General features: G+C 42.9%; 1 protein-coding gene across 19 annotated transcripts in view; it reads left to right on the top strand.

Moving 5' to 3' along the window:
• ABI2 (abl interactor 2) overlaps window positions 1-15,359 on the top strand; it is a 69,615-nt gene extending 54,256 nt beyond the window's left edge. For 9 of the 19 annotated variants that reach the window (XM_087730782.1, XM_087730788.1, XM_087730780.1 and 6 more), the window contains 3 exons: window positions 3,274-3,360; window positions 3,686-3,859; window positions 9,023-15,359. In XM_087730782.1, coding sequence (XP_087586908.1) covers window positions 3,274-3,360; window positions 3,686-3,859; window positions 9,023-9,198 — 437 coding nt within the window. In that variant the 3' untranslated portion in view covers window positions 9,199-15,359. The remainder of the gene's footprint in view (window positions 1-3,273; window positions 3,361-3,685; window positions 3,860-9,022) is intronic. The other 10 variants (XM_087730785.1, XM_087730795.1, XM_087730796.1 and 7 more) reach the window with 2 other exon arrangements.
• The last annotated feature ends 1 nt before the right edge of the window (window position 15,360 follows it).

The following is a 15,360-nucleotide window of genomic DNA, read 5'->3' as shown; positions in this document are numbered from 1 at the left end:
CTTTGCAGTAAAGAGGATTTTCAGTATATCCAGAGAGTTTCTGACAACTGCTGTGTATTTCTGCTTTAGCAAAGGGATAATTTTCTGCAAGCTACCATTGCATTGTTAATAGGTAATCACAGAAGATGCCAAATAGACTTTAAATAAGTTACATAACCACAGTTCAGTCTCTGTACCTTGAAAAGAAGATAATGATTATGGCGATTAGTCACTTGAGCTGTAAATCACAAACAAAATACTTCAATTATACTGGCATACTTGATACAATATAAATAAGCAGTTGTAGTAAGACATTTTTATATACCTAGCAGAATACAGAATTTTATATTATACTAAATAGCTTTGCAGTTACACTAAATCAAGTTTTTTTGGCCTGTACCTTGAAAAGAGAGGATGCCCAAGCATGTATAATTGATGAAGACCCTAAGAACAGAGGGACTGTTGTGTCTGTAAGGGGCAGGGTTAGTAGTGACAGGACAGGGGCCACAAATGGTTCTCCGCATTCCTGAAGAGAGGGAGAAAACGCAAACTAAAGAGGTGAAAAAGAGACCTTACAGAGGTGAAAAAGAGACCTTACAACAGACAGAGGAGCATGCCAACTATGGCTTGTTCTTCTTCGCAGGCTGTTTGGCAATAAAGCAGTACTGTTTTTTCCACTTCCATTTTTTAGTATGTTGGCATAGTCATTTCTGTTTATTCACTTCTTGGGAGGATGAAAGATAGTTGCCTTGCCCTGTTCTTTTGAATGCCACTTCTAAGATAATATAATTTCTCTACTTCATGGTGAGGCCTTTTTAACAACTGAAAAGAAAATATTAAGAAATGCAGACTCTAAATGATCTCAGCATACGTCTGTCCCAAAGCCACTCTTGCCAGCCGTGCCACCTAACAAGCGTTTTGACTTTGCAACCTTAGATACCAGTATCTAAGCAGTATAGAGCTCAGCACAGGATAAAAACCCTGTGGGAGAAACTGGGCAAGTACTGAGATGGTGGTCTGCACTACACACTATTTATATAGCTGAATTCTTATCAGGCTGAAGCTATCTAGTGGAAGGTGCTCTTGAGTATTTCTGAATTAATTTACAGCAACTGTGTAGATGAACTCTTAATCTACCAATGGTCTATATGGAAGGAAGCTGGGAGGGAACGTTTAAGCTGGTGTTTATCTCATCTTTTGAGACAGCAGAGGTACAGTAAAGTTCTTCTGATGCACTTTATAAACAAAGTCATTATTAATAAAATATTTATTGTATTGGCTCCTAAAGGTCAAAACTAGCTTAGCCTCATTATATATCGTATAGAGCCAATATAACGTGATAGTCCCTGCGCTGTGCATAGACTGAAGCACAAACCAAATGGTTAAGATGAACAAGGAATGATGTCAGCTAGTGTTAGCATCACCATTTTGATTAAACTACACAAGCCAAACTAAACTAAGGGATTTCTTTTTGTATTTGCTTGGAGTGCTGGTCTAGAGTGATTTATTTTTCTACGAGGAAAGCCGCATTATTTCTTTCAAAGAAATATATATAGCACACAAACAAAGTACACTGAAGGGACTTAGGAAACTGAAGCTAGTCTCATGTGATGGATATGAGTTGTATGAATCCATATGATGTTGAATAGAGGAAACATTTTGAAACTGAACATTTTTATAGCATATATTAATTAAAAAGGCAGGGACTTCGTAGTTGCACAAGAATGCTGAATTCATGAATATTACTGCATTTCAGTAGGACTTCAAATTCAAGTTCCCTTTTCCTGCTTTGAAAAAATGCAAGACCAAATCTTTTTCTAGCTACTGTGGTTACACTTGAAGGAATAAATATTCTCAGAGGTCAAAGGAGCTGTAATTAGAAACATACTTTGTTTTTTGTCACGAAATACCAATTAAATGTTGAGAGAATAGAGCTTGCTCTATATGGAAGTACAAGGATATTTTTGCAACAAGAAGGATGGTTGCTCTGTTGTTTTTTTTTGTTTGGGGTGTGTGGTTGTGAAAGGAATGTGCATGTGAATGACAGAAGAAATTCAAAGAACTTCAGATAATAGTTACTGAAATAAGCAAACAGAAGAAAATTTGAGACATGAATTTTAAATGCCCTGGAGTCCTTTTCATTTGCTATGATGATATGAATTAATTCTGAAAAATACTACATCATACCTGGCAGTTTTCTTACCGGCTCTGGAATTAGTTTGAAATTTATTTAGTTCTGTTCTGCAAGCTAAATAAATGTACTGGTACATGAAGTATAGACCTTTTTCCCTCATTCTTTTGGACATGACTAAACGTTTTTGTATGTGACTACTAACAAAATTATTTTGTTGTGCTTTTCTTGAGGTGTGGTTTCTGAAAAAGGATCTTGTAACTTGCTTAAAGAATATTACTGCATTACTCTTGCAAAGTGATACTAAAACTAGATAAAACTAGTCAACTATTTTTTTTACTTAACTAGATAACTTTCATTCCTGGCTTCAACCACAGTTCAGTGTTACAACATTTGCAACTGGCTGATAGTATATTCTTTAAATGTGAATTCACACCTATCGTACAGAGACAGCTCTTCTGGTACCAGTAAAAGGGCTGTTCAGAGTTCAGTGCATTGGTCTGCAAAATCAGGTGGGAAGGAAACGAGGCAGCACATCTGGAATAGGCCCTGTTGTTTGGCAGCAGCACAGTGCGCTTTGTTCTACCAGTAAGGTCAGAAGTCCTGTGTCGTCCAAGTACACTCGGTTCTCAAAGGCGTCTTTTTCTGTTTCGCCTGAAATAACTGCCTCATTTGATGGGGTTTTTTTGGCTACGTTTTGGAGAAAACTAGTTATATCCATTGTCATTACTAAGGATTTGTGGATGCTGTTACAGAAGTCACCTCTACAATTATAAATTTGATCTGAAAGGTGGAGGATTATAGGGAGAGAATATGTTATTCATATGTTTGTTAGTGGGGTCTGTTCATAAAGTGCTATATTGTAGTAATAAACTTCAAGTTAAGGAATCTCATGGTCAGATCAGAAAAATACTTCAGTATGGATTCTTAATCTTATGAAAAAGAGCTGGGTTGGAAATTTTAAAAATAGAGAAATCTCCTTGAAGTAAAGATTAGGAATATGCTTAAACCACCTGAGACATTTTTCTTTGAATGGCAGCCTTTTAATCTCAGCTTTTTGGCAGACTGCTACACTGTCTGAGTGGTGATGATGTCTACTTTTCTGTTTGCTGCTTTGTTGTGTTTCTAACTGAATGCCTCTCTCTTTTTAATTTCTGTGGCAGCATCCCTTGCTCCTCCTCCCCCCTCCATCCTACAGGTAACTCCACAGTTACCACTAATGGGATTTGTGGCCAGAGTTCAAGAAAACAGTAAGTTTGCTGCTTCCTTGTGCTATGATTTATTACTGGATGTGGCTTTTGTTTTGAGTGGATGAAGGATTTGTCTGTATATAGCCAGAATACTGCCGTCTCTACTGCCTCTGCAAGTTTGTCTTCAATTGTGAAGAGAGGGAAAAGGAAATAATTTTATTGGAGGAACCTGATCCTTCCTTCTCTGAATTTTATTGTCTCTAGTGTATTTCCACAAGTTCTAACTATTGGTCCCAGTGCAACTAACTGGGATAGGGAGTATTACTTCAACCTGCTACCATGGTTCTAGAGACATTTTCATGGTTATACTATTGCTTATTTTTAGTTTCAGATACTCCTCCCCCGCCACCGCCTGTGGATGAGCCAGTGTTGGATGAATCTCCACCTCCACCCCCACCTCCAGAGGATTATGAGGAGGAGGAAGCAGCTGTGGTGGAGTACAGCGATCCATATGCTGAGGAGGACCCTCCTTGGGCACCAAGGACCTACTTAGAAAAGGGTAGGTTTAGAGCTAGTAGAGATGGTAGGGTCATGTTTGTAACAACGTTTTGTATAAGCTCCTGCCATCCTGCTTTGGACGTGGAGTCTGCCTAGACTCCTTTGTAGCCAGTATTTGGTATTGTGGTAGAGGTGCTCCTCCAAATGGCAACTTAAAGAACAAAAGTTAAGCTACTCTTCTGCGTCTGACTCTTTCACTCCTTTCTCCCCAAAGGAAAGATAATGATTAGATGGCTAATTACATATTTTTTAGGTCCTCTGTAATCTACTTAAGACTCAGCTTTCAGTAGTCTGCTTGATCCTAATAATCAAACTCGTATTGAGGTCAAAAATGAACGAATCAGTGCTGCAATTGCACTTGAACTTTGAACATATGGGTGCTTCTGGAGAGGTGCTGCAATGTGTGTTTGGGGCTCTGGAAGCTGCAGTGCTGCATCAGTGTGGGGCTGTGCTGAGCTAAAAAGTGCTGGGTCTGTGTAGGACTGAGTAACTGTGGCATTGCTGCGTGGCTGCATCTAGATGTCTTCCAGTTCTGAAGCAGGTGTGTGGAAGCATGCTGGAGTAAAACTACAGGTAAAATAAACTGAGTAGGTAAAGGGCTTAGGGGCACTTGAATATGAAAAGATCTACTGCCTGGTGTTCTCCTGTGAAACAGGGTCACATACCTCTTAGTAAAGGGTGATATAAAATCTAATGTTGCAAAGCAACCAGGCATCTCAGCTGAGTGACTGTTAGACACATTTAGTCTGCATCGGGGAAAAAATTCAAGAACGCCAAAAAGATATACCCAGTGCAGGACGTGGCGGTCGGGGGAGAAGATGGAAGAGGCTCTTTCTGCCAACTCCAGCCCAGAGAAAATATTACTATTCCTGAGGAATATGTGGGAGTGTTTTTGTTATTCCCCCACCCTCCTTCTAGCTGGTGTAAGTGTTTAGTGCAAGGAGTACCCAGGCTTTGCTGACAAGCTGAGACCGTTTGTCAGACAAAGTGGCTGACTTGCAGGGTGTTTACATGACTGACTTTATCTATTGACTCCCCATACCCCTGATTGACAGCAAGCGTCACGATTATTCTGTTGAGGCGTGCAGGCTCTTTGTTTGATTAAAAGTTGCTTCAGCTTATTCTTGTTAGGGAAGCTTATTTCCATGAGCAAGGACAGGGAAAAAAGGGATCTCATATACAAAGTACTCTTCTTGCTGTGCAGTTTGGAGGGTATTCCTGGTTATTGATATTAGTTACCTGGCTTCACAAAAATCAGGTTTTAGAGTGGGGTGGGGTTCCTGATGTTGCATTTCTTTCTTTGGGGGAGGATGGCAAATTTCTTCAGGTTCGGACCACTACAGATCATTTCAGCAAATACTGGATGTGCTGCATTACTTTATGAACTCCTCCATATCAGGCAGTTCTGAGAATGCACAGTATCTGCTCAGTTTCATTGTGGCTGATGTATTTTGTGCTGGATGAAGATTGCAGGCATGTTACTTTTTGATAGGGGAGAGAGTCTCAAGATTTTTCTCTGTATTTTTCCAGGCATAAGACACTCTTTAGCCTCATTCTACATTCGTATCACTATCTTTGTTATGTTTCTGTTACTCCTGCCACCTGGCCCTCAGCAAATCCTCAGGGGCATTTCAGCTAGGAGCAAAAGAGAAAAAAAGAGGATGCTGATGTGCATTGCCTGTTTATAGTGTCTCATACTAATGCAAACGGTGGGGGGTGGGGGGGTGGGTGTGTGGAAGAGAAGTCACAAAATCATGTGGCACGTGGCCTGGGAAAACAACTGTCTATTTGAAGAAATAATGACATTTGAATTATAGCATATTGTTCTGATCTGCTTTTCTGTGTGACTTCCATGAGCTTGTGAACTAAAATAATTTATATAGGTGCATGTATGCACAGATCTATTCCATCTCAGCAGGCATTCCAGGCACTTCTATTTTGATATTTACAGGGAAAATCACATGGGATAGCAAAACTGTAATGGGAGTCTTTTAAAGGCTGGAGAAAGTCAGGTTTTTAGTCAGAATGTTTTTCCTACAGAAAAGCAAAAGTATAGGAGACTAGACATTCTCCTGTATTGATGTAGGGTCCCATGCAAAACCATAATTTTGATCTGTATTTTGAAAACTAGATGACTAAAACATCTAAAAGGTTGGTCTGTTCTTAGAAACACTCATAAAAGTAATAAAATTAAAGTGCTTACAATGTATAAAGAACTGTTAAATAGTAATTTTAGGATACCAGAAAAAATGAGATTCACATAGGTGTGGATTCTGTTGTAGTTATATGAATAGCTCTACTTACATTCAGCCCATGTCTTGAGATTTGACTGCTTTGCTGGAGTTGGGAGAGAAGGGCTTGGCTGCGATTTGGTTTTTTTTTTTTTTTTTTTTTTTGTAGCAAACGAGCTTTGAAGTTAATGAAAAGCCCCATGCTAAAAGAGGACTTTCATACTCAAAGAATGTGTATACTTAACCTGCTGTGAACTAATAATGCTCTATCTTCTGCAAAATAATTATTCCTATGGCAACTCCTTAAGTTCCCATAAATAGTATTCTGTGCCACATGATTCAAAGCAGACAAAACTGACGGAAGGAGGTGTCAAATACAGAGGGTTGCTATATATTGAGATGGGATTCAGTATGATCCTGTTCTGTAAAGGGGTCATGCAGTGTGGGAGGTACATTTAACATTACGACATGCTCTAACCTACAGCTGAGGAATGAAGTGAACAGCATTTTGAACAGATGGAGAAACTCTTAGGCAGGATACAGTTACTCGGGATGTTCAAACTTGAGGGTGCTACCACATGGCTGTAATAGCAACAGCCAACCAGCAATGTCCAGGAAGGCGCACTGCAGTTTTCCGTTGAGCTGTGTGTCTGGGTGCGTGGCATGAAAAGGTAAGAAAATGACCCAGCTTTGCAAATCAGGTGAACAGAAATGGGTATCTAGAAGGAAAAATTGCCCTCATACCACATAGAGAAAGTGCGTGGTCACAGCTATCGGATTTCAGTTGGATAATCAGTCTGGTCTGCATTTGTGGTCAGTTTCATATAACGGAGTTCTGCCAAAGTCTGTGTAATTGTTGAAGAACCAAAGGTCACTGATTGGAAGAATATCAACCTAAATGAGTGATTCTGGTTTTCATATCTGCATTGAAACGTGTTCAGATAGAAACTAAAAGAAGTCCTGGCTCAGTCTCGCAGGGAAGGATGCCACCTCCTGAGTCAGTATTGCTGCTTCCTGTCTCATCTGGAGCCTTTTTTGCAATACTGGCCTGGGCTCCTGGTAACTCATGGTATGTGAGAAGCTCACAGCTTGAACTGGTGGGACTACAGAGAGAAGGATTAAACAGTCTTTTAGGGAGAGGGACATGGCCAGTACAAAAGTAGCTGCAGGAGGAAGCAATGGTGATGTAAAAACAAAACCAGGCTTCAGGTAATTTTATAAGAGGTTTAACAAGAAGCGAATTTTCATCACAAACTTAGGGAAGAGTTTCCTACTTGTGATCATGAAATAATCCATTCAGTGTCAGAAGGGACTAGAGTACACTCAAAGATGAGAAAGAAAGACATTGGAAGTTACTGTGATCCTTGGATTATTATTATCAAGAGAATGAAGAACGGCAGCTCAGTGAATCTAGGAAGAAATGTTTTAAAATTAACTAAAGGCAGTTAAAAAGGAATTTTGAAGGACTTCAATTGAATGTATCACATGTTCATATAGTGACTTCCGTTTTTCAAGCTAAAAATTTACTCATTTTTCCATATGTGTTTTGTTTCCTTAGAATGATGTGTCTAAAACTAGTTAGAATGAGTTACTTAACAACTGTGCTGGTATAAGTGTAGAGCCAGCAACATGTGGTTTTTTAAATATGCTCTGGTCAAATGATACAAATCTCCTGTTTGGGAGATTTATTTAAAAAAAAAAAAAATTCTCTGTACATACTCTGATTCCCCACTGGGATTGATTTGTATATTTTACTTTATAATTTCTTCAGGATCCAGGTTTCCCTAGTAAATATTTGTATTGATCCTTTTGCTCCCTCAAAAGGAAATGACCTCTGTTCTTTTGGAAAGAATGATGAGTTTAATAGGACTCTTGGACACTGTGCTCATGAACACATGCTGTTAATATTTTTTTTTTCTCCTTGCTTTGTTTCAGAGTATCTTCCCTTCTGTCCCCAGTACAAGATTTTAGGATCCCTGTCCAACATCCATTTTGTTTCCAATGGCAGCACGGCATGTTTCATTGCCAAGTGCTCAAAGCAGTGACTGATGCTATTTGTTAAAGTATTCAGAGTCCGGCATAGCTAATTTTCCATATGGAACACATAACGATAGGACTGAGAATGGAAAAACATATTGACTTGATGTCTGTCTTCTGCCATTTCAGGGCAATACTCTCTTTTAATATTTGCCAGTGCTTTGTCCAATTTCTTTGACTTTCCTAACAGCTTTTGTGCCTTCAGTAAAATATTCTGCAGCTGTAAGAAAAATGTCCTGATACAGTAGGCATACATTTTGTTTCAGAGGACCACCTTACTACTTCCTAGCTTCTAACTGGGATTCACCCATCTTGGCGCCGTATTACCCTCAGAGTGACTTTAGCTACTGGGACTGCACATACGCATTTTACAGATGTAAATGTGGAGGTAGCTAAGGTAGATGGAAGTCTCGGGCATTAGCCTTGGCTCATTCTTACTGTGATCTGAAGAGAGCTCTTACTACTCTCCCTCTTCCACGTTTTTCTGCTGACTGTTACTTGTGCAGAGACCTGGTTTTGCACATACATCTAATACATGAATCTTGGAGTTGGTCTGAGTTGTCATAGCCATGGGGAGTTACATCCACCTTCTTGTATCATTCCACAACAAAAGTTTATCATGTATTTGTAAACTTTTCCTCTAGTGGGTCTGGAAGTAGTAAGAATAGACGAGTTAAAGTAGTCCTGGCTCATATGCTTCAAAGTATGAACTCTTATAGAAGGGGTTGGAAGAAAGTGCCCCTCTCAGCAGGTCATTCTGCACCCGTAGAGGTGAGGCAGTGCAGCTCTCTGAGATTGCCTTGAATGTGGAGAACTTTGTTCGAGGTAGGCTAATTTTCCTCCTCCTCCATGTATCTCTCGTAACAGTCATGCTGTCATGCTCTGTTCTTTCCTAGTGGTGGCGATCTATGACTACACGAAGGACAAAGAAGATGAGCTCTCGTTTCAAGAAGGTGCCATCATTTATGTCATCAAGAAAAATGATGACGGCTGGTATGAGGGGGTCATGAATGGAGTGACGGGGCTCTTCCCAGGGAACTATGTGGAGTCGATCATGCATTACTCGGAGTGAAGACTAGAGGACAGAACACTGCATCTCCTGCTGCAGGAGCTGTCAGGGCTTCCCAGGTCTCCACCAGCCTCTGGGGCCCCATCCACTATAACTGAATGAAGGATAATTGTAACAACCACTCTTTTTTTTTTTTTTTTTTTTTCTTTCTTCCCTCCTCTCCTCTCCCCTCATTATAAAACAATAGTGATTTGAGTTGTTTGAACAAATGGCTCTTCCGGCTGCCAGCTGAGGCCATCCTGAGCCATCTGACGTTGAATTAAGCTGACCCATTCAGATGTAACAAACTCATTGAGTAGCTGATACTTCACTTGAATTCTCACTTCTCCTGACAGGCTTTGGGATCTGTCTCAGGAATCCTGTGTGCCCTTGTGGTACTACCCTTGGCAGCAGTGCCTGGCGCTTGGGATGTCCTGGATGCTTGTGGTGAAGGGTTACTGGCCAGTCGACATCCCTCCTGTTTCTACACTACGCTCCTGTGCAGCTGGAAGAACAGTCGTGTGCTAGCAAACACTGGGATTTCTACACAGAGCCGTTCCTGTAACTGACTTCCAGATAGCTGGATACATCTTTAGCATAAACACTTCTGCAGCTGCTCTGCACATGTAGGCTGACACAGGGGCACACAGAGCTGGCTTTCATTCACTCACCTTTCAGTTTAGACAATTAAGATGGCTGCAGCCCAGAGGACCCCCACCCCCATTTCCTCATCTTTTGAATGCCACAGATTTGTTTTGTGTTCTGCACTGATGTAAATGTGCTCCTCTCTGCAGTGAGCTACTCGCCATGGGTGCTGCCGGTTTAAACAGAACTCACAGATGCCGTTGACGGTGAAGGCAAAACAAAGTTTACAGGTCCTCCTGGGGTCTGAGGATAAACTCTAGGGGCTGTGATCTAAGGTTCAAGTCTACTCACGCCTGCTTGCACTAGAGAAACTTACCCCCAACTTTAGTCTTATGCACAATATAATCTTAAAAATTCAATCAGGTATTGTAAATTGGCTATTTTGTACTTGATGACTAGATTTGCATATGTACTGTGAGAGCCCTGTGCAGAGGCAGGACAAACGGCAATTGTCGTCTTCATGTCTGTTGCCAAAATCTCTTCAGTGGAAGTAAAAAGGGCTGTTGTGTGTACTGGTTTCCCATGGAAATCCAAGCAGTAACTAGTAGTAGTCCTAGCTCTTCCCCCAGCCCTCTCCATTGTTTATTATAAAGAAATAGATATTTTGAGCTGTACTGGTGGATCTGGGGTGGAGTAATATCAAGTGAAGGCTCTGTAGCCCCTTGCGTTGATAGTTTGCTTTTTAACCTAGTCTCAGTTAAACATGCTGCTCACTGATTCTGCCTAGGAGATAAGTGTAAAGTGATGGCTGTACTAGTCTGCCCTTAGGAAGGACTAAATGTTATCTTTGGGTAAATGTCATGCATTAACAGAGTGAACTGATTAAACCTCCTGTTGCAGTCCTGTCAGCCTGCAGACTGAGCTGACCCCTGTATTGTGAGAGCCTCCTGGGCCAGGGCATCTTCCGGGCAATTTCTGACTGTTGCCTGGCCAATTCCAGCTGGTACCAACCGTAGCTTGTCAAAGGTGAGACAATGCTGCAGCTGTCTTCGGAGGCCTGTGTGTCAAATAGAGCAGTGCACAAGAGAGCACTTACCGGGGCTGTGTTTGTGTCGGTCTTGGCGACAATACAGGTAACTGACCCAATCCCCTTGCTTGGTAATAGTGCAGTATCAGGATGGAGGTGCAGGTTTGGCGCAAACCTGGGCAGGGAGGTGCCATAGCTGCTCAAGGGGGAGGAAAGAGGAAACAGACAGCTGCGGTGTGTTTGTGGGATATGGATGAATTTGATCATCTGCTGTGAGCTTGCGGAACAGTGCGTTAACTCCTGTGACAGTGCGTAAGGAACTAGTTTGGTTGAAGCCTACAGGAGGTACAACTTTGAAGAAAGGGGTGTGAAGATAGAAGTTACTTTCTTCCCTGCTGAATCCACAGCCGTGTAGCCAAGACATTTGTCTTCTTTCTGGAAGCTGACAGCATTATTGTTTGGGATGAGTGTTAGCCAGAATAGATACCCTTCTACCTTCCTCTGTGAAAACTTTTGTCTTGCAGCAAGACTAACAGAAGCAGCCATGTTCAGCTCTCTCAGCCCGTCGTTTCTCTGGGAGCGAGCCTAGAAACATGGGTTGTGCAGTCACTGGGACGACTGTTCCTAGTGTCATAGGGCAGGTCTATGCTTTTTGCACAGGGAGGTGGTGCTTGCAGCCCTGCTAGCAGCCGGGGTGATGGAACAGCAGTATTGCACAAGCCTTTGGTGCTCACAGGGTGGCTGTGTTTTCCAGCTCTTTCCCAGGACTATCAGAGCTTTCCTGGTTTCTCTTGCCCTGGGTATGTTTGTGGTGAAGGCTGAGCACACAGTGCTCAGATGCACTATGTTATGGCAGCTTAGTGAGTTACTAAATGAGAGCTGAACCTCTCTCCCTGTGAATCCATGCTCCAGCCAGGAGGTCACATATTAGTGAAATGTGTCTTTAACTCTGTGTAAGAGCATGGGCTTGAATACTTCTGACAGCTGGGTGGGGATAACGTGTTCTTCCACTGTGTGTTGTACACACGTGTCTCATCTTCATTCAGCCGGTTGGTCATCTTGCAAGTTTTCTGTGTTGCAAGAGCAGAGCAGTGTGAACGCTGGGAAGTGCTGAATGCTCGTCAAAGCTCAGCACAGAAGATGAGGCTGCAAAACCTTGAAAGTGGAATGTGTGAAGCTCCTTAAAGAACTGGCTTTGGTCTGATGGGCCAGGGGTTAGTCTGGTCCCTGCTGATAGCGTGTGGAATTGTTTATCCTGCAAGAGCTCCTGTGGATGGAATTTTTGGGTCACCTCCTGCTGGTTTTATGCTTTATTATGCAGTACTAATGTAAAGAAACTTGTTGAGTTTTATGCATATTTTTTATTTTGTACAGATTTTAATTCTGTGGCTTGTTTAGGGATGATGTGGTGTAATGGTCATAGACCAGGCCAAGGTAAACAGGCTTTGTATATTAATGTTACATAGATTGCATGCTAGTGAAGTCAGTGAGGGTTGTGTTTCCAGTTTTGTCCCTGTTACTTCTCCTTCTCCAAAACCTTCACCCCTCTCCTTTTTTAATTTACATGTTTACTTTGGGGGGGGGGAGAGAGACACCTCAGTATTTCAAATAGGTGCACAACATCTCTTCACCGAGTTCTGCTGCCACAGCTGAGGGTTGTCAGCATCACAGGCTGTTGAATCAGCAGTGTGTATGCATGGGGGGGTGGGGTGGGGGAACGGGACACCAGACGCTCCAGAATAGCCCAAAGAAAGAGTGCTGTATGGCCAAAATGAGTATGTTTCTCCCTCTGTGAGAGCTGCCTTAGCCCAGCCAGCTGTTTTCATTGTGTACAGAAATCAGTCAGCATCCTCTAGCGGTGCATTTTGCTTTGGTTTGCTGTATCAGACATTTCTTCCTTGCTCTTGGCCCCAGGGACAAAGCTATTAACTACAGCTGCCTTTCTGCCATGTGCCTGTGTGAGAGGAGGTCCGACAGAGTCTGTCCCCATCTAGTGAAGCAGGTTTTTTTTGGTGCCTTCATTCTAGCCTAAGAGAGAGAGATGGCTGAGGTTGCATGTGTCTCACTCATTTCCCCTCTCCCTTCTTTCTCTTTTTGTTCTTCTTCCCCCCCCCCCCCCCCCCCCCCAAATGGATTCATGTTCTTTGTTTCTCTCCCTGGCTGTTGCAGCAGAGGGCTGAGAGGGACAGGCGAGGCAAGCAGCAGATTTTGCGCTTGAGCATCCTGATGGTGCGCCCATGCCCACTGGCTGGAGAGCACCAGAGAGCTGAAGCAATGCCTGAAGACTTGCTGGCCTGACTGGTGAGACACAGGCAGACACAGAGCCATTGCTCTCACTGGAGGCCAAGAGGTGGGGCACGGACCTAGGGCTAGATGGCAGAGTTTGGTGCGTGTTACCAGGAGGCTGACCGCGTTCCTGGGACTCAGCTTGTCCTTGTGGTTAGGGATAATAGGAACAAGTTGAGTTGGGTGTTCCTCAAAGTGGCTGGAAAGTGCTGTTGGTTTGAACCACAGCTCCCCAGTGGTCTGTGGCTGGGTGGCTTACCAGTGGGTGCCAGGAAGGCTTAGACCCAGCTGCTAGTTCTTGCTACAGCAGTTTGTTCTCCTTTCACAGTTCCTGAGCATTTTCTTTCTTTGCTGCTGAGGGCTCTTGGTGACAGCCAAAGTTGACAGTGGCAGTGATGCAGCTTCTGAAAAGTGGCACTTTTATCTAGGGTGTTTCAGTTGATCATGAAAAGAAAGCGAGGCAGCAGCAGGACTCGTGCTCCTTTTCTGGCAGAGGGTAGGCTGCCCACCTGGTGTGTATGTGCGTATTGTTGACTAGAGGTGGAGGAGAGTTGTGCACTGATTCAAACTGTCGTGCTTCTGTGGTGTCTCCCACCTGTGCCTGATGGTGACTAAATGCTCTGCTCTTCGCAGCAACTTCCACTACTACCTAGCAAGTGCTGCAGATGTGTCTCTCTGCTGGAAATGAGCTCTCTTTTTGTTTGGTATGTCTCTGGGCTTCAGGCATAAATCAAAAGCAAGACTTCCACATTTTCCTTTCTGGAAAGGATGGCACTTCATGTGGGTTAGTAAGCTGGGAGTATTTACAGGGCTTCTCCTCCCAGAGGTGGGACAGGACATCTTGTGAAAGAGGTGGTGTCTGTATTCTCTGCAGGGAACTTTTTGGAAGCTGCTAGAGGATGCTGTTGGAAAGACCATGGTGCTGTGGCTCCTACTGGGAGTGGCACTTGCATTGAGAGCATGGAGTCACTGATTGAGCACTGCAGCATTTCAGGACGCATTACAGATGCCAGGCAGAGACTTCAGTTCTATGCTGCCAACAGTGGCAGTGAGAAAGGTTGCATTCACTAAGGCGAGTATTTACAACCCTAATCTCTAGCGAAGCTAGTGGTGTAAACTGAGCACTAGTAGGTAGACGATGGGCTATAGCTTATGGAGCGCCACTTTAAAGGATTTAGCATGCTTACCGGTGTCTTCACCTTCCCCACCTTTTGGCATCTCTCAGTATTAGGCACCACCACATTTTGTGGATAAAATGGTATTACACAGAGGTCAGAATAGTGCAAGAAGGGAACAGTTTGGGGCTGGTGGCTCCCCCCTCCCAGTAGCTACAGTCAGTGTGTAGTAACAGCCCCATTGATCTACTTTTGATTTTGAAACTGCAAGAACAGTGGGACCCCCACCCCGTGTCCATGGGAAGGTTGCTGAAAGCTTGATGCGGCCAAGGTTTGCCAACTGCTGTTACAAAGAATGCTTTCACAGACCATGGTGTTCTGCTGCTTTCATTCAAAAAAACTCACCCATGTGTTTTGTGCAATCTCCTGCCCATGCAGGAAGTTTTTTTTTTTTCTTTGGTACTCTAAACATAATAATTTTATTAGCACCTTTGCTTATTACAAGACATACTAGAAAACAGTAAAGTCAGCAGCAGCCTGTTGTCCAGAGGTAAGCCTACACCCAGCATCCTGCTGAACACTGACGTGGTGACTGTGCTGAAACCTGTGCAGTACGTTTGTTCCTGTTTCTCTTAAAACCTCAGAAGGATCCTACCACTACTGACTAATGAGGAAGAGCTGTGTACAAATCCATTTCCATTACAGCGCCTTGCTAAAGTGCTGACATGTCTGAGATTTTTTTGTAAAGAACAAGTGCTTCTTTTCACATTTGAAAAAGTGTCTTTTGCAACTTGCATGGACAAGTAGTTTCTATGAATTCTCTGGAAATGTCAGTGTCTAACATGGATTTTGTCCATGCACTTTTTTCTGAAAGCAGATACCCCCACCCACCCCCCACCTTTGGTTTGCAGGCAGAGGAGAAGCACACCGTGCTTTTGCTTTTGGCACTGCTGATGCAGTGGATGAGTGCAGAGCCCACTGTAAATGACCAAGCCCGCAGGACTCTGGGGAGCTGTATGCCACCAGTAACGTTTTATTGTGTGTGCCATTTGAACCACCTTCCAGTGAGTGCAAAACCCAATTTTTAAATTTTTTTAATTGTACTTGGAATTAACTGTTGCTGTGTACTAAACCCTCTTGTTACAAGCCCTAAATAAAAAGAACAAAGCACAC

This window comes from Nipponia nippon, unplaced genomic scaffold (assembly GCF_047370975.1).
Source record: "Nipponia nippon isolate SJK-2023a ecotype South Korea unplaced genomic scaffold, ASM4737097v1 scaffold_5, whole genome shotgun sequence".
NCBI classification, from domain to species: domain Eukaryota; kingdom Metazoa; phylum Chordata; class Aves; order Pelecaniformes; family Threskiornithidae; genus Nipponia; species Nipponia nippon.
This window is presented reverse-complemented; position numbering and strand designations above follow the sequence as displayed.